Below are 23,442 nucleotides of genomic sequence, written 5' to 3' on the forward strand. Positions count from 1 at the left end.
TAATCAAATGGCAGAACAGACTCAAAGGACTGACTACACTCCACTTATTTCAATGTGCTTGAAACAATAGCCAGGCAGTATTTTATGCGCAAGCACTTCTTCAGAACTGGAAAGTAACAATAGGTTGACAACATTTAATCAGTAGGAAAACGAGACATCCTTTGTAAGGCTGAACAACCTGAGCTTATTAACATCCTCTATTTTCCCACTCTACATACTCCAACAAAGAGTGTCAAATCTATGAGCAAAGCTCAGCTCTGTGCAAATTCCAGTTCCTGAGTTCCAGTACTTACAAAGGATTTGCAGTCTTCTGAGAATTCTTCTCCGTCCTCTTTTCTTGCTTTGCTTTTAGCCGTGCTTCAGCTTTCTCAAGTTTCTTAGCATCTACTGTCTGAAATTACATGACATTAAAGCAGAAGAAAATAAAATTCTTATCTAGGATTTAGAGATACTCTAAGATACATTACCATCTGAAACTGGGTAATCTGAATACTTGGGGGGGGGGGGGGAAGAGAGAATAGAGTGGTGCAGGAAAAGCACAGCAGTTCAGGCAGCATCCGAGGAGCAGGGAAAAATCGATATTTCGGGCCAAAGCCCTTCACCAGGAAAGAAAACTTGGGGTCCAAGGCAGACCAACGCAATTATTTTCCATGCTAATATCTTTGCTGGCATTTTCCATCAGATGAAACAGTGAGACAGGCAAACAAAAATCTAGGCTGTTTTTTTTTCTCCTCCTTAAAACTGGGTACTAAACTGAAGCACTTAACTGGGATTGAATAAGTCAGCGCATTCAGTTATCCACATAATGGAAGGATTCTGTACAAAGGATTGCTTTCATGATACCGTGACACCATATTCTGTTTCCTTATGCTATGAAATAAGAAAAATCAGGGGCATTCAGTGGTGGCTGAGAAGTCAAGCTAACAGAGACAAAATGCAGCCTAAGTTTTAACAGTCAATGGAAAGGATTAACTTGCCATCGCAAGCAATGCAGGTAAGAGGCTCATTTTAGTGCTTGTAGCTTAATGCAAATATGACACTAAGCTCAAAGTAGACAGAAATGCCATTTGGACATTGGTCTTTATAAACTACACAAGTCTCCTCCCATCTCAGGCTTTAATTAAGCACAGGATTGAAGACTACTCATTAGATTGCTAATTTCCCAGGACTACTCAGGAATTGAAGAATCATTTTCTGGATTACTATGAGCAAACTGGGAACAAATTACCTTTGGGACAATTAAAGAAAAGCAGCAACTGTTATTCTAATTTTCTTTGAAGACTTTTGTCTATTAGTTTTATAACTATCAGATTGTTGTTTTACTGGGAAGGGCTGTTTGAGACAGGAGGTAATCCACCAGGAATACATGAAACCAGAATTAATAACTCCATCGCTCAGCGGTTTCTTTTGGCAGCTTTGAAATAATAGTGGTGGAAGAGAAACAAAACCAAGTGTGGAGAATAATTAAATCACTGAACGTTCAAAAGCTATTTTTTATGATAATATTTCCGAATGATCACCTTTGCTCAGTTCGTAGCAATCTTATCTATGGATGATATAATTTGGAGATTAAATCCTACTCTCAAGACCTGAGCATATTATTCAAGCTGACACTTCTGCAAAATATTGAGAAAACATTGGCAGTGCCAACTTTCAGGTTTGATACAAAATCTCAGACTAGTGTAAAATATCCCACAGCACTATTTCAATAGCATCAGGGTCCCTGAGGCTTCCTAGAGTATTCACAAATACCAAAACTAGTTGGTCTAACATAATATCTGAAAGCTGTTTCTAAGAGCTTGCTCTCTGCTTGTTCTTTAACATTAACTGGATTTGAAAAGCACTTCATTGGGCAAACAGCACTTTATGTCCTAGGGTCACAAAAAGACGTTAAAGAAATACAGAGACTCTGGTGCTTTCCACATCACCAATTTGACAAACTTCAGTTTTATCAAATTCAAACTGCTCCAATTGTAGAACAAACTGATGTAGCGGAGGAAAAGGTGGGGGGTGGTGCCAGTGTAGCTGCGGAAGATGGACTGTTCCACATATCCTACGAAGAGGCAGGCATAGCTGGGGCCCATGCATCCACATATCCTACGAAGACGCAAACATCGATGACTGTATCGGCGCTGCCTCGTGCTCCCACGAGGAGATTGAACAGTTCATCCACTTTACCAACACCTTCCACCCCGACCTCAAATTCACCTGGAACATCTCAGACTCCTCCCTCCCCTTCCTAGACCTTTCCATTTCTATCTCGGGCGACCGAATCAACAAAACGGACATTTACTATAAACCGACTGACTCCCACAGCTATCTAGACTACATCTCCCACCCTGCCCCCTGTACAAACGCCATCCCATATTTCCAATTCCTTCGTCGCCGCCGCATCTGCTCCCATGAGGAGCAGTTCCAATACCGTACAACCCAGATGGCCTCCTTCTTCAAAGACCGCAATTTCCCCCCAGACGTGGTCGACGATGCCCTCCACCGAATCTCCTCCAATTCCTGCTCCTCTGCCCTTGAGCCCCGCCCCTCCAACCGCCACCAGGACAGAACCCCACTGGCCCTCACCCACCACCCCACCAACCCCCATCTACAGCGTATCACCCACTGTCATTTCCGCCACCTCCAAACAGACCCCACCACCAGGGATATATTTCCCTCCCCTCCCCCATCAGCATTCCAAAAGGACCACTCCCTCAGTGACTCCCTTGTCAGGTCCACACCCCCCACCAACCCAACCTCCACTCCCGGCACCTTCCCCTGCAACCGCAAGAAAGGCAAATCTTGCGCCCACACCTCCCCCTTTACCTCCCTCCAAGGCCCCAAGGGATACTTCCATATCCGCCACAAATTCACCTGCACCTCCACACACATCATCTATTGCATCCGCTGCACCCGATGTGGCCTCTATATTGGGGAGACAGGCTGCCTACTTGCGGAACATTTCAGAGAACACCTCTGGGACACCCGGACTAACCAACCCAACAACCCCGTGGCTCAACACTTCAACTCCCCCTCCCAGTCCACCAAGGACATGCAGGTCCTTGGACTCCTCTGTCGCCAGACCATAACAACACGATGGTTGGAGGAATAGCGCCTCATCTTCCGCCTCGGAACCCTCCAACCACAAGGGATGAACTCAGATTTCTCCAGTTTCCTCATTTCCCCTCCCCCCACCTTGTCTCAATCAAATCCCTCGAACTCAGCACCGCCTTCCTAACCTGCAATCTTCTTCCTGACCTCTCAGCCCCGACCCCACTCCAGCCTCTCACCCTCACCTTGACCTCCTTCCACCTATCTCATTTCCAATGCCCCTCCTCCAAATCCCTCCTCCCTACCTTTTATCTTACCCTGCTGGACACACTCTCCTCATTCCTGAAGAAGGGCTTATGCCCGAAATGTCGATTCTCCTGTTCCTTGGATGCTGCCTGACCTGCTGCGCTTTTCCAGCGACTCATTTTCAGCTCTGACCTCCAGCATCTGCAGTCCTCACTTTCTCCTCGAAGAGTGAAACAATACTGACCTAGTGCTCAAGTGAATTCACAAGCTGTAAAGCACTTTTATATGCCCCGAGGATGTGGAAGGTGTCAAGTGGAGTCTAGAGCCTAAAGCCTAAAAGTGTGCTTCACAAGCTGAAAGACTGAGCCAACGTAGAGAATGCAATTCGTAGCTTGGAGTTCCCATTACCCATGACTCTTACTCTTTCTCTCTCTCTTGCAAGAACTCACTTTTCTTGTACAGAATTACAAAAGACGATCATAACAACAAAAGTAGTTCACTGGGCTTGTGCTAGCTCTATGAAGTGACTCTCCAATTTTTCTCACTCCCCTGCTTTTCCCCACTAACCGTGTCAGCTTCCAAATCTCCTTTGAAAATCACCATTGAATCCACTTCGGCCAATCTCTAAATCACAATAACCTGATTGTTTGCTAAATACCTTTTCCTCACATTTGCCAATCACTTGCATTTTGCCCAAACAGTTGCTCCAAATCAAGACCATTCTTATCAAAACCGGTCATAATTTTGAACACATCCGCAAATACCTGCTTAATCCTCCTTGCTCTAAGGTGAATAATCTTAGCTTCTGCAATCTCTCCAACAAACTGTAATCATTCAGCATTATTAACATGCAGTAAAATTTCTTCTGCACACTCTCCAAGGATTTGGTATCCTTCTCAAAGAGAGGGGAGCACAACTGGACATTATAAGAAAACAGAAGTCGAATCAATGTTTTGTAGAAATGAAGTGTAGTGGTAACATCAATATATGAAAGGTTCTGGGACAGAAACTTCACTATTGAAGCTGATGGAATACAAATTCAGTTCACAAATCTGGAATTGTAAACTTCACCTCAGAAATGGTGACATGAAATCATCATCAGATATCATAACAATCTATCTGGCTCACTAAGGTCCTTTCAAGAAAAAAATTCACCATCCCTATCTGGTCTGCACTACATAAACTCCAGACCTCCCGCAATGTCATTAACTCTCAACTGTCTTTTGAAATTCTAAGCAAGCCATTCAGTTCAAGGACAATTTGGGATGGGCAACAAATGCCAGTGTGCCCGGGTCCCAAGAAAGAATAAAAAATACAACTTCCTAGTTTTTGCTCTCTATGGACTTGTTAAATTCAGTTTGCAGTAATAGTCAACTCATTTTGCCACCTTAGAAGATTTAGTACATGCCACACCCAGGAACCTTTATCCCTGTACGGCCTGCAGGATTGTACTCCTAGATTTCATGTTTTAAATGCTCACTTTTCCAATGTAACAGTTAATATTTCTCCACATTATATTTCATTTGATAATTTTATTTTGATGAAATGGTCAGACAATGTATGAATAAAACCTGTTACTAATCTCACCATTGTTCTGAAGGGTCACTGAAGTTGACATGTTAACTTTGCTTTCTTTCCACAGATGCTACAAGACCTGATCAGTTTCTCCAGCAATTTAGGTTTTGTTCCAGGTCATTAATACAAGATTGTTTAGTGGTTTTAATAATATTTCTTGACTATGTATATTGCATACGCTGCATTCATGGGCTCAGTTCACAAACATTTTCACTATTGGTTTCAGAGTTTAGAATTTGGCTTTTCCATGATTAATTTCAAAGGCAGTAATCTAGGTGCATTAAAAGATATTAACTCAGAGAAAGTAGTCTGCTCTGAAAAATGGTTTCACTCACCGTGCCTAAATCCCTTCTCATCATCCAGATTCCTTTGACATCTTCTGTCTTGTGGTCTGCACTCAGCATATTATAAAGAAAGAAAAAAAAGAGAATCCAATCTTTTCCTATAAACCCATGACATACATTGTTAAGCTGAATTTGGAGATGCCGGTGTTGGAATGGGGTGTACAAAGTTGAAAATCACACAACACCAGGTTATAGTCCAACAGGTTTAATTGGAAGCACACTAGCTTTCGGAGCGACGCTCCTTCATCAGGTGATAGTGGAGGGCTCAATCGTAACACAGAATTTATAGCAAAAATTTACAGTGTGATGTAACTGAAATTATACATTGAAAAATTGATTGTCTGTTAAACCTTTCATCTGTTAGAATACAGTGATAGTTTCACTTCTTTCGTGTGTAAATCACAAAACCTTTTTTTTAAAAAGTTGCATTCTCGGGTTAGCTGTTAACAAGTCACATGTAGGCCAGATCAGTAAAAATGATTTGTTGTACAGAAAGCTGGCATAGACTTGATGAACAAATATTTTAATATTCACTCATGGGGTGTCTTATCATTGTCCATCACTAACTGGTCTTAAGAAGTGCTGCCTTTTTGAACTACAAGTTCTTAGGGCATAGGTCGACTCAAAATGCCATTAACAGGGGAGTCCAGGATTTAACCTAGTATTAGATTTAAAGTTCTGGGTCAGGATGATATGTGCCTTCGAGGGGAACTTACAGGTGGTGGCACACCCATACATTTGGTGCTCTTCTCCTTCTCAATGGTTGAGGTCCTGGGTTTGGAAGATGCTGTCAAAGGATGTTGTGTACGTTTCTGCAGTACATACTCTTGCCACTGCATCTATGGAGAAGGGACTGAATGCTGAAGGTGGTGAATACGATACCAATCAAGTGGCTGCTTTGCCTTGTATTGTGTTGAATGTGAGTATGGTTTGAGTTGCATGTAAAAGCAAGTGCAGATACTGGGGATACGTTTCATGCAGATAGTGGACCAGCTTTAAGGGAACAGAAGGGGAGTTATTCTCTGCACATCTCAGCCTCTGGCCCGCTCTTAGGGAGTGACAAAGAGCTCCTTCTGTGCCACAAATCACCTCTATAAATGGTTCTCAATGGTGTAAAACTTAACTCACTGAAACTAATCAGGTCTTGTGTTTTTAAAACAAAGCAGACTGAAGAGTGTGGGATTAGTTAACAGAGCTTTTTTCCTTAAAGTGCATCTTGAAAACCCCAGTTTCTTAGTTTAACTGTGCAGTTCCAAATGTGGTGTCAATCTATACAGACTGCACAAATCCCAGAGTTCAATTCCCTTCCTAAGCAATGAACCAAACTCGTCCAAAGCAGTGATGCATATCTCTAATCTAGCAGCAGTAATCTGTGAATCACATCTTAGCAAACTTCAAGTCGAGGTTTCAGGAAAGGAGAAACCCCAGTGAAGGGCACAATGTCCAGGGCAATGGAAGGATGTTAATAAAGAAATTGGTAATATAAAAGACTGACTCGAAGAACAAAGTTTCACAATGCAGAGATATTACAGGACTCCAACATATTACTCACCAGCGTGCCCAGTCATTTGCGAGAGCTGTATAGGAGCTTTCAACAGCACATTTGATTTTGAGGAGTTGGATGTATTGCTGCCAAGTAAAAGCAAATAATTATGTTAGCTACGAGCCTGGGTGACACAAAGATAACATGCCACTGGTCTCAACTGTTCACACACAGATATAGAATTTTGAAAATTATAACAATAAATCATTACATTCATACAAATCCATAAAAACATATTTGGAGGAATATGACAAAGGTGCAACATTGCATATTGAAGTTCCTTTTATTAATGAGGCCTTTTTTCCATGAATCACATCTTCACCCATTACAGAGTCAAGAAAACTCTAAGATTTTCACCCATGATCTCTCTCGTTGAGGTCAAGCTGCACTAATTCTCTCTCTCTCTCTCTCTCTTTCCCCCCCCCCCCCCCCCCCCCCCCCACCTTTGATAAATGGCATCACAGTGGCATTACTGGCGCGCTCTCTCTCTCTCTCTCTCTCTCTCTCTCTCTCTTTCTCTCTCCCCCTTTGATAAATGGCATCACAGTGGCATTACTGGCGCAAAGGATTAACATTATTTTATCACCAACTTCATGTCTGCACAACTTAGGCATTTGGTTCAACTACTACAAAGTTGACAACTGCTGAATGTTGCATTGTTACAAAGGATGAAAAGTTATCATATCATTCTGTAGTAACCCATGCCCATTGAACAAGGCACAAACATGGTATATCTACAATGTTGTGCAAGTCAAAGTGGAATGTTTTCCTGCTATACTGACGCAGGTTTTGACAGTACAGGTTTTAAAGGAGTTTCATTTACAACTATTTAAGATTTTTCATCTTGCTGACAAAACATCCATGACACAAAAGTATGAAAGAAAATGTTTACTCACAGTTTAAGGGTGTTAAACATTTTTTGACAAATCTCTCGTACGTCATCTTTATTTTTTGAAACTGACACTTCTTGCAGAACATCACCAACTGCATCAAAAATTTCATCAACAGATTCAAAATCAGCAGCACTGCTATCCAGAACACCTGGGAAAAACAATATCTCATTCTTAATAGTGTTTTAATATGCAGTTAGAAAAGGTAAGCAAAGCAGGTATGAACACAAAGATATCTTATTGCATATCTTAAAGTAAACTTGCACCAAATATGACACCTCATTATCAATATAGCTAGTACTGCCAGTTAAATTTCAATGAAATTTAGTGCTTGGTGTATGGAATTATCATATGTTCTCCACTAGCACTGACAGCAAAGAAACAAACTTGCATTTCACAGGACAGGGTCAGTCACTGTATTACAACAGGATATAGTATTTCTGGAGACAGGTCTGCCACTACCCAACACTGAGACACAGTACTGGTGAGCACATGGCTGCTATTCTTTAACATTGGAGACAGCAGAGAGCAGCGGGAGCTGGGCGGAAGTTGAGGCGGAGCGCAAAGCCGGTTGGGAAGGTAAGTGATTGCTATTAGAGTGGGTGTGTTCTAAACCCCAGGTCCTACAAAGTAGGGTCTCTCTCCCTCCCTCCCTCCTCCTCTAACCTAAATTAAGAGTCCACAGACTTGCCACAAAAAGAGGGTCTAAGGAAGTTTGGATCGAAGAGTGAGGCTTCAGCTCAGGAGTCTTTGACAAGGAGGTTGAGTGAAGTGATTACGCCACAGTTGAAGAGGGTGAAGACATGACTGCCCAGCTGGTTCATTGTGCTACGTGCTTGATGTGGGAGGTCAACGACTCTGGTGTCTGGCTCGTAAATGTGTAGAAAGTGTGTGCACATTCAGCTATTGACCAAGCATATTGCAGTGCTGATGAAAGAACTCGAGGACCTTAGGCTCATCCGAGAGAACGAGATCTTTCTGGACAAGACCTTCAGCGAGGTTATTACACCAATCATGCCAGAAGAGAGCAGACAGGTGCAAGAGACCCTGGGAGAAGTACCTGTCAGGAACAAGTTGAAGCTTTTGGAAACAGTAGAGACTGATGACACTGCCAGTTCGCAAGGCGGCCAGGTCTGTCAATCAAAAATTGGCGCAGAGGCAGAGCGGAAGAGTCGGACATCGCACAGAGCCGTGGCAATAGGGGACTCCATGAGAGGAACTGACCGGGGTTTTTGTGGCAGCAGACGGGATTTAAGGATGGTGTGTTGCCTTCCTGGTGCCAGGGTGAAAGACATCGCGGACAGAGTGCAGGAAATCCTCAAGGACGAGGGTGAAGAGCCAGAGGTGGTGGTGCATGTCGGCACAAATGATGTCGGGAAGAAGAGGAGGAACATACTACAGCGGGACTTTGGAGAACTAGGAAGAAGGCTGAAAAGCAGGATGTCCAAGGTGGTTATCTCTGGTTTGCTTCCAGTTCCTCGGGCTGGTGTGGCCAGAAACAGGGAGATCATGGACTTGAACATGTGGTTGGGGAACTGGTGCAGGAAGGAAGGATTTAAGTTCTTGGATCACTGGGGTATATTTTGTGGTAAGCATAAGTACTACAAGAGAGACGGTTTGCACCTTATTAGGTTAGGGACCAGCATTCTGGCAGGCAGGTTTTCTACTGCAACACCGCTACATTTAAACTAAGTAGCGAGGGGGAGGGGACAAACTGGATGTTTAAAAAAGAAATTGAAGGGAAAGTTAGAACAAGAGAAGTCAAGAAAGACAACTGTATCAATGAGGCAGAAAACTCAGAAAGGGGTTATGCTGTAAGGTTGAGTGAAATAGGGGTTGATGGGAAGGGTGAGAGCAGTAACAAATTAAAAATAATATACATGAATGCACGAAGCATTAGACATAAGATGGAGGAGCTTGAGGCTCTTTTGGAAATTGGCAGATACGATATTGTGGGAATAACAGACGTGGCTTCAAGTGGACAGGGCCTGGGAAATGAATATTCAAGGCTACACGTGTTATCGTAAGGACAGACTGACAGGCAGAGGGGGTGGGGTGGCCTTGTTGGTAAGGGAGGATATTCAGTCCCTTGCGTGGGGGGACCTAGAGTCAGGGGATATAGAGTCAGTGTGGATAGAGCTGCGAAATACTAAGGGTAAAAAGACCCTCTTGGGAGTCATCTACAGGCCCCCAAACAGTAGTCTGGATGTCGGATGTAAGTTGAATCAGGAGCTGAAATTGGCCTGTCGCAAAGATGTTACTACTGTTGTTATGGGGGATTTTAATATGCAGGTAGACTGGGAGAATCAGGATGGTATTGGACCTCAAGAGAGAGACTTTGTGGAGTGCCTCAGAGATGGATTCTTAGAGCAGCTGGTGCTGGAGTCGACCAGGGAGAAGGCAATTCTGGATCTGGAATTATGTAACGAACCAGAATTGGTCAGAGACCTCAAAGTGAAGGAGCCATTGGGAAGTAGTGACCATAATACATTAAGCTTCAATCTGCAATTTGAGAGGGAGAGGGTACAATCGGAAGTGACAGTACTTCTGTTGAATAAAGGGAACTATGGAGCTATGAGGGAGGAGCTGGCCAAAGTTCAATGGTGCAATACCTTAGCAGGGATGACCGTGGAGGAACAATGGCGGATATTTCTGTGTATAATACAGAAATTGCAGGATCAGTTCATTCCTAAAAGGAAGATCAATCCCAGGAGGAGGCATGGGCGGCCATGGCTGTCGAGGGAAGTTAAGAAACATATAAAGTTAAAAGGGGAAAAGTATAACATAGCAAAGATAAGTGGGAAAACTGAGGACTGGGAAGCTTTTAAAGAGCAACAGAGGATTACTAAGAAGGAAATACGCAGAGGAAAAATGAGGTACGCAGGTAAACTGGCCAATAATATAAAGGAGGATAGTAAAAGCTTTTTTAGGTATGTGCAAGGCAAAAAAATGGTTCGGACTAAAATTGGGCCCTTGAAGACAGAAACAGGGGAATATATTACAGGGAACAAAGAAATGGCAGAGGAATTAAATGGGTACTTCAGATCTGTGTTCATTGGGGAAGACACAAGCAATCTCCCTGAGGTAACAGTGGCTGAAGGACCTGAACTTACGGGAATTTATATTTGCCAGGATTTGGTGTTGGAGAGACTGTTAGCTCTGAAGTTTGATAAGTCTCCGGGGCCTGATGGTCTGCATCCCAGGGTACTGAAGGAGGTGGCTCGGGAAATCGTGGATGCGTTGATGATTATTTTCCAGAGTTTGATAGATTCGGGGTCGGTTCCTGAGGATAGGAGGGTGGCTAATGTTATACCAGTTTTTAAGAAAGGTGGGAGAGAGAAAGCAGGAAGTTATAGACCAGTTAGTCTGACCTCAGTGGTAGGAAAGATGCTGGAGTCTATTATAAAGGAAGAAATTACAGCACATCTGGATAGTATTAACAGGATAGGACAGAGCCAGCATGGATTTATGAAGGGGAAATCATGCTTGACTAATCTTCTTGACTTTTTTGAGGATGTAACTCTGAAGATGGACGAGGGAGATCCAGTAGATGTAGTCTACCTGGGCTTTCAGAAAGCTTTTGATAAAGTCCCACACAGGAGATTAGTGAGTAAAATTAGGGCACATGGTATTGGGGGCAAAGTACTAGATTGGATTGAAAATTGGTTGGCTGATAGGAAACAAAGGGTAGTGATAAACGGTTCCATTTCGGAATGGCAGGCAGTGACCAGTGGGGTACCGCAGGAATCCGTGCTGGGACCGCAGCTTTTTACAATATATGCTAACGATATAGAAGATGGTATCAGCAATAACATTAGCAAATTTGCTGATGATACAAAGCTGGGTGGCAGGGTGAAATGTGATGAGGATGTTAGGAGATTACAGGGTGACCTGGACAAGTTAGGTGAGTGGGCAGATGCAGTTTAATGTGGATAAATGTATGGTTATCCACTTTGGTGGCAAGACCAGGAAGGCAGATTACTACCTCAATGGAATCAATTTAGGTAAAGGGGCAGTACAGAGAGATCTGGGTATTCTTATCCACCAGTCAATGAAGGCAAGCATGCAGGTACAGCAGGTAGTGAAGAAGGGAGCATGCTGGCCTTCATAACAAGAGGGATTGAGTATAGAAGCAAAGAGGTGCTTCTGCAGCTGTACAGGGCCCTGGTGAGACCACACCTGGAGTACTGTGTGCAGTTCTGGTCTCCGAATTTGAGGAAAGACTATTGACTATTGAGGGAGTGCAGCGTAGGTTCGCGAGGTCAATTCCTGGAATGGCGGGATTACCTTACACTGAAAGACTGAAGCGACTGGGCTTGTATACCCTTGAGTTTAGAAGACGGGGGGGGGGGGGGGGGGGAATCTGATTGAGACATAAAAGATTATGAAAGGATTGGACACTCTGGCAGCAGGAAACATGTTTCCGCTGATGGGTGAGTGCCGAACCAGAGGACAGAGCTTAAAAATACAGGGTAGACCATTTAGGACAGAGATGAGGAGAAACGTCTTCACCCTGAGAGTGGTGGCTGTGTGGAATGCTCTGCCCAGTGGAGGCCCAGTCTCTGGATTCATTTAAGAAAGAGTTGGATACAGCTCTCAAAAATAGTGGAATCAAGGGTTATGGAGATAAGGCAGGAAGAGGATACTGATTAGGAATGATCAGCCATGATCATATTGAATGGCGGTGCAGGCTCGAAGGGCTGAATGGCCTACTCCTGCACCTATTGTCTCCAGCACTGGAAGAGACAGGTCTGACACTGTCGGACTCTGGCAGAGAGTACTGGTGGTTACAATTCTGATTTGTCTAAGATTGGTATAGAAATTACAGGCACCAGTCTGTCTTGGGAAAAACAAATACAGCTCTGTTAATTATGATGGTAGTAATCAGTAATTTGAGGCAGTGAGTAAAGAATATTACACAAAAAATTCCAAGTGTAATTTTTTTTATCAATAGCATTTCAGTACTGTCTTGAATTTATGACAATAAATAAGCGTGATGACAATATTAAATAAGTTTGAAATTATAATGCAATGTATCCTGAAACTGAAAGAAATTTCACTCCTTGCTGAAAACAGATAATATATAGAAGCAGAAATCAAGCAGAAATCATCTGGACCAATAAAATGAAAAACAAATGACATGCAATGAATATATTGGACAACTGACAGAAAGAAATTTTGTGTGTTGATCGTTTCACCATCACTTGGTGTTGCGTTGACTGCTCATTGCTCAGTCCAACTGTAACGATTCCTGATTGCTAGTTAGCGACACCATTTCTCCTTAGCAATAAGTCTGGAATCAGTCTCTTCATCAGTAAACTAGGAGAAAATGAGGTCTGCAGATGCTGGACATCAGAGTTGAGTGTGTGTTGCTGGAAAAGCAGGCAGCACCCGAGGAGCAGAAGAATTGACGTTTCGGGCCAGAGCCCTTAAACATCGATTCTCCTGCTCCTCAGATGATGCCTGACCTGCTGTGCTTTTCCAGCAACACACTCTAGTTCTGCAAACTAGTCTGTTCACCTTATTGTATTTTATTCTCAGTTTTCAACTTCATATATACAGAGGAACCTCAATTACCAGAATACCATTCATCCGAAAGTTGGATTATCCGAAGGAGATCTTGAGGTCCCAACAGAAGCATTACATTAAACACTGATCGCGCCTTTTGCTTACAGAGATTAAAAGTGCTGCTGACAATAGTCCTGGACTGATGGGAGCGCAGACACCGTCTCTAAGTGACTGACCTCCCACCCTCTCTCCCCCCCGACACTTTCCCTGGAATTCTACAGAGGGGTGTACCCTAAAACCCCCTTCCCCAGATAATCTCTCTCGCATTGTCCTGTACAGGCAAAGGTGGAACCTGTCGAAAAGTTGCAATAAAACATTATGTATGGGTGCGCGTGGCACATGCGCTATTGGGAGGCTCATCCTCCAAAAGGTAATAGGATCAGCAGCAGCAGCAGTCTTGTCGTGGGTGTCCGGCAGACCCAGAGACAGGATTGGGGATGGGCGGGGGGGTTGGGGTGTTGGAGGCAGGCAGAGGGCGGTGTTGGACGGGTCTGGGGGGGCAGGCAGGGGGCCATGTTGGAGGGCAGACAGGGGCGGTGTTGGACGGGGATTGGGGGCGTGCAAGGCAGTGTTGGAGTGGGTTGGAGGCAGGTGGGGGGGCAGTATTGGGCAGGGGTGGGGAGCAGTGTTGGACGGGGTTGAGGGGGGCGGGACCTCGCACATGCTGTGCTGCTGCCTAGTCTGAACAGGGAGCAGACTTAATAGAAAACTCCAAGCCCCAGGGGAAAGGCATTGAATAGATTAACCGAATAATCAATTATCCAAACGAAATAGTACCTACCCATCTTGTTCGGATAATCGAGGTTCCCCTGTATATGCCATTAATAAGATTGCCTATTTCCACCTCTTTCTCTTCTCTAACTGCATCGTTGTCTCAGCTTATATAGCTGAAAACTCATTGAACTAATGTCTTGACTCAACTATTTCAGCACAGTCCTACTGGTAATCTCACATTCATTCTCACACCTCTGTGAACCACCCATGTCTTAAACTCTCAATGAGTCAGTTTCTATCATTCCTCATTGACCTAAGCTAACAAGCAGCCATTTGACTTGAAAAGTCTGTTCTCCTAACCCTCCATGGCCTTGGTCTTTAATTCTGTCATCTCCTCCAAGCCAACAATTCTCTATTTGATTTATATTCCTCTAGATCTGGCCTCTCGAACATTCCCAATTATTATCATTACAATAGTGGTTGCTCTTTCAGCTCCCTGGAGCGCAAGCACTAGATTACTGTCCCAATATACCTGGTCTCAACCTTACTCTTCTGATTTAAGATGCTCCTTAAAAGCTTCTTTTACCAAGCTTTTAGTCATTGTGACCTATGTCACTTTATGCTCGAATATCATACTTTGTTTTAAATGCCTCCACGAAATATCTTGGGATGATTCATGCTGTTAAAAATGTCATAAGTTTCATTTGCTGAGGAATAGTTTCAAGTCTTTCCAATAGATATGTGCATTCATCAAACACATTTGGATTTTTCCATATAATCTTTGATCATTTTTACAGAAACAGAATTTCTAGGCTCAGGAAATATTCCCTGTTGCACCAAATATAAGACAAGGAGCACGAAGTGTGCTCAATTTTGGCAAAAAGGTCACAAAAGTTCGAAAACTTATAAAAACTTGCCAAAGAATTACATCAAAACTTCATGGATAGTCCTGAAAAATTGTTCATGGCGCATCATCTCTGGGTCTCTCAAATGCAGCAAGACTTTACAGCTATTATGTACAGTCCTCAAAAAAGTGAACTCCGATTTGAAAAGGACAAGTGCACAATATTTTTGAAGCTATTTACGTGATATGACCTAAACATAAAGTTGCCAAACTAACAACAATGTAATTGATAGCAAATAATGTCAAAGTGCTTCAACATTCAGCATTTTACTTACACCTGCTGCAATGTACGATCAGTATCAGGGAAACAATGTTATTGTTGAGGATATAGCCATACCACAATTTATCACCATTGATAAGATGACACTCAATTTATTGATAACTTCAGAAATATACACACTTCAATCACTCTCAATCTGTCACTCAATGTGGAAATCAACAAGCGCATTGCAAAAATTGTAGCTATTATGTCTAAAGCCTTATCATGTGTGGACTAAGAACACTAAATTTCAAGGTTACAAAAATGAAAGTCCTCAGAGGACTTCTCCACAGTGATGAGACTGAGTGTAACATTCCCTGTAAGCTACGTGCATGCATGACCATGCAGAAGCTTAAAAAAAACACATGCATACCATTGCAAACAGTATCATTTTAATTTTTGTACCTTTGATTGAGGACTAAAGTGGGGAAAAAAAGAACCGTTTTAAATCAAAGACTATGGAAGGAATCACAGCACTTATAATAGCAAGTTGCTGAAACTCATTGTGATGTTTACACTGCTGCTTTTTTCAGGTGGTAGGGAAAGATATTTGTAGACAGCACAAAACCATCATTGAACCGAGGGTGAAGGTTGGTGGAATGTTACACCTCATTGTGTTAGTGAACGGGAATTCTAGCCCCACTATTCCCAGGGTTGTCACAAAAATTGTAAAGCCTATTTCAAGTATGCAAAGTTCTTAATTTATCTACGATGCACTCAAATCAACAGAAAACCTGGACCAGATCTCTGTATCAGAAAATGGATTTTAACCACAGGTAAACAACGGTGAACACTCGTCATATAATTCTGCTAGTGAAGACACTAAACCTTTTCTAAACTTTACTTTCCATCTTAATGAACAATTCTCTCTTTAGCATTTATCTGCAATGGAATTGCAGAAAAAGACTGTCCATTAATCCTTTCGCATTGCATAATAGCCACTCTTGGATAGCTTGTTCTCCAGTTAATTCCTCAATATATTGATCTTAAAAACCATCATCTATACATTCCATGAAATCCGCCTCCACAGTATCATTGCTAGTTTGGTTTGTCCAATCTATATGGAGTCACCAATGATTGCAGTTGTACCCTTATTGCATGTACCTCTATGCTCCTGTTTATTTCCTTCCCTTACATTTCTGCAGTGGAGGCTGATAAACAAGCCCCATCCAAGATAATTCACCATGAAAAAAAAATTTGCTGTCTTCAATTTTCCATTTATTTTATGAAGAATATTTAGGTTTCTCATATTATAATCCTTCGAAGATTACCCCTTGGCCGGGCATTGACATGTGATCAGTTTATCTGGTTTATTGCTTTGTCAATTTGACAGATTGGCGACCCTCTGGCCCTTTAAGATAATATCTTAACATAATATCTGTTCTGAAGGATATTTGAAAAGGACCTATGCAGTATTTTCTCAGACATCCCCTGATATTCTATGATTTGAGAGATCATGTCAACAAAAAGTAACATAAACTAAGGCACTAAGGTACAAAGTTCAAAGTCACCATGAAAAGCCAAAGGATTTAAGTGTCAAAGTGAACAAATGTGAACAAATTCGAGGTGGTTTTCAGAATGCTGCCTTCAGTTATAGTCTCCCTGTTATAGAAAATATGTTGTTAAACTTGAAAGGGTTAAAAAAAAAGTTAAAATGATGTTGCTGGGATTGGAGCATTTAAGCCATTGGGGGAGGTAAAACAGACTAGGACTTTTTTCCCCTTCAGCGTCAGAGGCTGAGGGATGGACTTATAGAGTTTTATAAAGTCATGAGGGGCATGGATAGGATGAACAGCTAAGGCATAGGTTGAAGGTGAGGGAGAAAAATTAAAAAGGATCTGAGCAGCAACTTTTTATGCAGAAGTGATGCATATATGAAATAAGCTGCCATTACAACATTTCAAACACACCTCAATGAATACACGAACTTGGAAGGGTTGAGGGGGATATGGGCTAAATGCTGACAAATGGGACTAGATCAGGTTAGATTATTTGGTCAGCACAGATGAGTTGGACAGAAGGCTCTGTTTCCATGATGTATATCTTTATGACCGTGTTGTATGCTAAGCCTATCAACCTGCCTTGCTTTACACCCTTGCCGTTGCCTCACCAAAATTATCTGATTTTAGTAGATAAAATAAGGCAAGTCCCAGCAGCTACTGCAATTTTGGGGAAAGAATTCCACATTGTGTATCACTTTTTGCAAAGAAGTGTGTCTTAACCTTTCTACCAAATGGCCTGGTTTAGATTTTAAGATAGAAAAATTTTCTACCTAACCTGTTGATTCCATTAAAAAAAAAATCAAAAATCTCAAGCAAATCACCCCTTAATCTTAATCTCCCATATTCCAGTCATAAGTCTTGAGGTCTGAATACAGTTTGGAAGGACACAAAATATCATGTAAGAACAGCACAATCTAACTCATAGATTATAGCTGACCATGGCAACGTAGTTAAAAGTAGGAAGGTCAGGATAAATAAGGTAAAGAATGTGGTTACACACCGAATGGGAGAGACGCAAAACAAGGGAAAATCACTGATACGTAGACGGGTTCAAGAACAGAAACTGAGGAATTTGATCGGTGGGTACACAGTGTCAAGTTTTGTTTCTGTCAAGTATTTTATTTTATAACAAAACTCAAGAGTATCTAGTTCTACAAAGCTGGGGAGGAAAACTGGGCTAATTAACTTGGGTTCAGATGAAAGGTTTAAAAGTACCTTTCCCAGTTGGGAAGCTGAAGATCGGTGCCACACTTCAACCTTGCTCATCGTCACAAACAGCCCTAGTGACCTTAAAAACTCCAAAGGAAACCTAATGGGGATCATAGTGGAAAAAAAACAAGTCAAGTTCTGACAAACATTTGAATAAATTTAGTTGGCTTAAAAGTCGTTGAACTTTCAGTATGGAGGAAAACACAATTTCAAAAATCCCTGATTAGAGAAAACAGTGACAGCTGTTCAAAGAAAAATAGAATTAACATTGTATAAAGTCTTTAGTAGAATACAGAAACAGAAACATTGTACTATTAAATCAAAAGATACAGAAAGAATATAGAATTTGAAAGATGCTATAGTCTTAGAGTATGGACTTGCTCAGCTCTCCCGAAGTCCAGTTTGAAAACCAAAGAACTGTAACATTAGCATTCGATGGCACCAAAGCCACACTCAGCCTACGTCCACTTATGACAATCAAAAGATTTATGTTCAGTGCACTATTTGATCTCCAAACAAACCTGATGATGGAAATCTTAAGTAAAAACAGAAAGTGCTGGAGAAACAACAGGTCTGGCAGATCTGTGGAGAGAGACACAAAGTTAATGCTTTGAGTCCAAAGACACTTTAAACTTTGGAATTCAGTGCTGCTCACTCTCCTGTTGTGTTGTATCAGTAACATCCACAGCCCAGGAGTGAATTTTAAAAAAGAAGGAATGGAATGAGAGGGTTATCCAGACTTCCACAGAACATCCTAAAAATAGAGCTATGAATCCTGTTGCTCAAGTTCCCTTCTAGTGAGTGTTTGCCTCCTTCAGAGAACTATATTGAACTTGGTGGATTAATATATCAGAAAATCACTTGAATGAACCTATGTCCCATCACTCAGGATACAACCATGAGTTTCAGGCACAGCATAATTCAAATGCTATTTTGAATTTTGCTTAACTTTGTAGTCTTCACGTCATTTAAATATAAAGTCAGAAGTCACACAACCCCAGGTTATGGTCCAACAGATTTATTCCTTAATCTGTGAAGTGAAGGGGAGCACACAGGCACAGAGCATTTCCGCCTACATATTTTGTACCTGTGTACTTCTCTCCACTTCACCTGATGGAGCAGCGCTCCAAAAGCTTGTGATTTCAAATAAACCTGTTGGATTATAACCTGGTGTTGTCTGACTTCTGACTTTGTCCACCCCAGTCTAATACCAGCATTTTCACATTAGGGAGTACATGCAACATATATTGGCATTGTGGAAGCATGGTATATTTGTCCCATTGCCGAACATGGATTGCTATCCAATTTTAGGAGTTGCAAAATGAAACTCATTGGCTTGCTTTCAGAGATGAAAAGTAAAACCTGAACTTGGTCCAGCTACTGAACACTATCAGCTGTCTTGTGACACGACTCATTAAGACAGATGAGATAGCAGTGCTCTCAACTTTAGTCCCAGGACGATCCCATTTCAATGCCCAAATGGAGAGCTGGGAGTTGCTGAGCAGGGGCAAATAGCTATATCCACGATAACTTAGGAGGCTACAATGGGATCGTATTGCTAAGGTGTGTGCGTGAGAGATCCCAGGACTGTCCTATCACTTGTTTTGCTGTGCAAAGTATCTCCACACCATTACGTCAATGTCCACAAAAACACTTGATTAACCAAATGGAGCACTGAAGAGATCGGTCAATCAGGGCAGTGAAAAACTGCTTGATTGACAAGGTTTGGAGAAAAGAACAATCACACCTTGATGACAGTCACCACTGGACAGTTTTGCCACTTCATTGGAACTCTCAACCTCAGATAACAAAAGGGTGATATGGGGTTGAGGGGGCACAAGGAGAGAGCAAATTAATGACTTTGGCAACATGTTGTCTAATGATAAAGTTTACAGGCGATATTAAAATTCAAAATGTCAATAGCTCTGATTTCCATTCCCATTTTAAACAAGAATATGAGCTCAGACAGAACACTTGGTATTTGGGACAATTAAAGTCAGAATCACAGAGATGTACAGCATGGAAACAGACCTTTGGTCTGATACTGGGGTTCGAGTCCCCGAGGTGGGTGGGGGGGGGCGGGGTTCAAGTCCTCTGCACTCTGCTAAGCTTTGAGCTGTGTTCAAGTGGGAATCGATTTATGGGTATAATTGTTAAATCTGAAACGGTTAAAGTACCTTAAGGCAAATGGGACAGACACCTGATAAATTGGGGTCTTCCTGGTACCTGTTAAGAAAAGTCTGCCTCAATAATCCACATGATTAGCTACATTATCGTAGGTTGAGCACCCAACTGAACAAATTATTACCGTTCGAGGAATCCGTAGAATAGAGAGCGATTGGGGGGGGGGGGGGGGGGGGGAAAGAGACCCGGCACACAGGATCATTGAGAGACACCAAGGTTTAAAATCTTACCTTGTGGGCCCGTCCGTCTCTCGACGCCGGTGTCCTGGACGGTTGCTGACACTGTCCGATCATAACTATCCATTTGGATCCTGCTGACTACGCCAATATTATCATCCCGTTTCCCGCCCACCCCCCCCCCTTCAGTCTCACAAACTTGATTGAGTTTTTTGAAGAAGTAACAGAGGATTGATGGCAGCAGAGCGGTAGATGTGATGTATACGGGCAGCACGGTGGCACAACGGTTAGCACTGCTGCCTCACAGCGCCAGAGACCCGGGTTCAATTCCCGCCTCAGGCAACTGTCTGTGTGGAGTTTGCACACTCTCCCAGTGACTGCGTGGGTTTCCACTGGGTGCTACAGTTTTCTCCTACAGTCCAAAAATGTGCAGGTTAGGTGAATTTGCCATGCTAAATTGCCCGTAGTGTTAGCTGAAGGAGGACATGTAGGGGAGTGGGTCTGGGTGGGTTGCTCTTTGGAGGGTCAGTGTGGACTTGTTGGGCCGAAGGGCCTGTTTCCACAGTGTGTAATCTATTCTAAAAGGAAGGCACTCGACAAGTTTCCCCATGGGAGACTGATTAGCAAGGTTAGATTGCATGGAATAGTGAGAACTAGCCATTTGGATACAGAACTGGCTCAAAGGTCGAAGACAGAGGGTGGTGGTGAAGGGGCGTTTTTCAGACTGGAGGCACTGTGACCAGTGGAGTGCCACAAGGATCGGTGCTGGGTCCTCTACTTTTTGTCATTTACATAAATGATTTGGATGTGAGCTTTAGAGGTACAGTTAGTAAGTTTGCTGATGACACCAAAATTAGAGTTGTAGTGGACAACGAAGAGGGATACCCCAGATTACAACAGGATCTTGACCAGATGGGCCAATGGGCTGAGAAGCAGCAGATGGAGTTTAATTCAGATAAATGTGAGGTGCTGCATTTTGGGAAAGCAAATCTTAGCAGGACTTATACACTTAATGGTAAGGTCATAGGGAGTGTTGCTGAACAAAGAGACCTTGGAGTGCAGGTTCATAGCTCCTTGAAAGTGGAGTCGCAGATAGATAGGATAGTGAAGAAAGCATTTGGTATGCTTTCCTTTATTGGTCAGAGTATTGAGTACAGGAGTTGGGAGGTCATGTTTGCGGCTGTACAGGACATTGGTTAGGCCACTGTTGGAATATTGTGTGCAATTCTGGTCTCCTTCCTATCGGAAAAATGTTGTGAAACTTGAAAGGGTTCAGAAAAGATTTACAAGGATGTTGCCAGGGTTGGAGGATTTGAGCTACAGGGAGAGGCTGAACAGGCTGGGGCTGTTTTCCCTGGAGCATCAGAGGCTGAGGGGTGACCTTATAGAGGTCTACAAAATTATGAGGGGCATGGGTAGGATAAATAGACAAAGTCTTTTCCCTGGGGTTGGGGAGTCCAGAACTAGAGGGCATAGCTTTAGGGTGAGAGGGGAAAGATACAAAAGAGACCAAAGGGGCAACCTTTTCACGCAGAGGGTGGTACAGGTATGGAATGAACTGCCAAAGGAAGTGGTGGACGCTGGTACAATTGCAACATTTAAGAGGCATTTGGATGGGTATATGAATAGGAAGGGTTTGGAGAGATATAGGCCGGGTGCTGGCAGGTGGGACTAGATTGGGTTGGGATATCTGGTCTGCATGGACAGGTTGGATCGAAGAGTCTGTTTCCATGCTGTACATCTCTATGACTCTATGACTGTTATAATCAAGTATCAATAGCAGAGACCAAGCCCTTTATTGTTATACAATGAATGTTCTTAACCTTGTTAACTGGATTCATACAATGGATACTTTTCCCCCTTGTTCGCTGATCTTGCATACTGAATTCTTCCAATATTATTAAATGGCTTTACATAATGACTGTTTTTTCACTTTGTTAACCTATTACCCTTGCCTCCAGCATGCCATTGTGAACTCTAAGTTCTTATCTGATGTGAGTCATGCTCAGCTGAACCTCGTTTCACAAAACTCAAACTTAACTCTTTCCTGCATGCTTATACCCTGTACACATTTTCACATGCCGACCAGATATACTAACATTAATCCAGTCCCATTTTCCAGCACTTCGCCCATATCCCTCTAAACCCTTCCAATTCATATACCTATCCAGATGCCTCTTAAGTGTTGCAATTGTACCAGCCTTCACCACTTCCTCTGGCAGCTCATTCTATACACGCATCACCCTTTGAATGAAAACGCTGCACCTTAGGTTCCTTTTAAATCTTTTCCCTCTCACCGTAAACCTATGCCCGCTAGTTTTGGACTCCTCAAAGCCAGGGAAAAGATCTTGTCTATTTACATAATCCACGCCCCATCTGATTTTATAAACCTCTGTAAGGGCACTCCTCAGCCTCCGACGCTCCAGGAAGACTTCTGTGTATATTTTAAAAGACTATTTATATAGAACCTTCCACATTCTCAGGACATTACAAAACGACTCCCAATTAGTTAACTGTTTTTGAAGAGTAGCTATTGTTGCTCTCAGGTAACACATAGCAGCCAATTTGAAATCTCTTCTCAACTTGCAGCCTATCTCATGGTCGGCTGTTTTTTTCTTACAGTACAAAGCAGCTCTTAGATTGCTGTCTCGAACTGTAGAACTTCTGCAGAAATGCATATATTCTTGCCTCTCCGTCCATTTTTCCCCTTATTCTAGGCCAAATATTTTACTAGGCATATCGTATGAAATTGATCCTTCTTCTCCAAACAAACAGCTTCACTATTGCAAGGAAAAATTTAATATCTAGAATACAAGATTAATGAACTTGCAAATCTGCTGATACTCTGAATTGAGCTTTGCCACTTGACCTTCTAGTGTGGTCTCTACCACATCATTTAGCAGAGAAAATATGGTGTAGATTCTTGAAGACTGATTATCCCACCTCATTCACCAAAATTCACCTAAACATTTAAATGAAAATAGTAAAAGCTGGAACTATTCAGCCGGTCAGATTGCATCTGTGGAGAGACAGTACTTTCAGCATTTTCTGCTTGCTTTCAGATTTCTAGCTTCTGCGGTATTTTGCTTTTGTAAAAGTTTAGTAGTATTATTGCTTTTTGTGCCCTCCCTACTTTCTTGGAGATGCTATTGCTGCAGAAGGCTCATAGGTCTTTGAACATTTTTTAAATCAGCAATTTTTGAGTTAAGTTGCCAACTTAAAGGCCTTTCTGACCTGTGATAGCATTGCACTGAACCCAATCCTGTCAACATTCACATCACAACTT

The 23,442-nt window shown here is 42.4% G+C and overlaps 1 protein-coding gene across 2 annotated transcripts in view; it reads right to left on the minus strand.

Moving 5' to 3' along the window:
• abcf3 (ATP-binding cassette, sub-family F (GCN20), member 3) overlaps nucleotides 1-23,442 on the minus strand; it is a 102,048-nt gene that overhangs the window by 67,450 nt on the left and 11,156 nt on the right. The window contains exons 2-6 of one of the 2 annotated variants that reach the window (XM_072572179.1): nucleotides 17,803-17,896; nucleotides 7,647-7,791; nucleotides 6,760-6,836; nucleotides 5,199-5,254; nucleotides 294-391 (exon numbers count right to left, since the gene is read on the minus strand). In XM_072572179.1, coding sequence (XP_072428280.1) covers nucleotides 294-391; nucleotides 5,199-5,254; nucleotides 6,760-6,836; nucleotides 7,647-7,666 — 251 coding nt within the window. In that variant the 5' untranslated portion in view covers nucleotides 7,667-7,791; nucleotides 17,803-17,896. The remainder of the gene's footprint in view (nucleotides 1-293; nucleotides 392-5,198; nucleotides 5,255-6,759; nucleotides 6,837-7,646; nucleotides 7,792-17,802; nucleotides 17,897-23,442) is intronic. The other variant, XM_072572178.1, reaches the window with a different exon arrangement.

This window comes from Chiloscyllium punctatum, chromosome 6 (assembly GCF_047496795.1).
Source record: "Chiloscyllium punctatum isolate Juve2018m chromosome 6, sChiPun1.3, whole genome shotgun sequence".
NCBI classification, from domain to species: domain Eukaryota; kingdom Metazoa; phylum Chordata; class Chondrichthyes; order Orectolobiformes; family Hemiscylliidae; genus Chiloscyllium; species Chiloscyllium punctatum.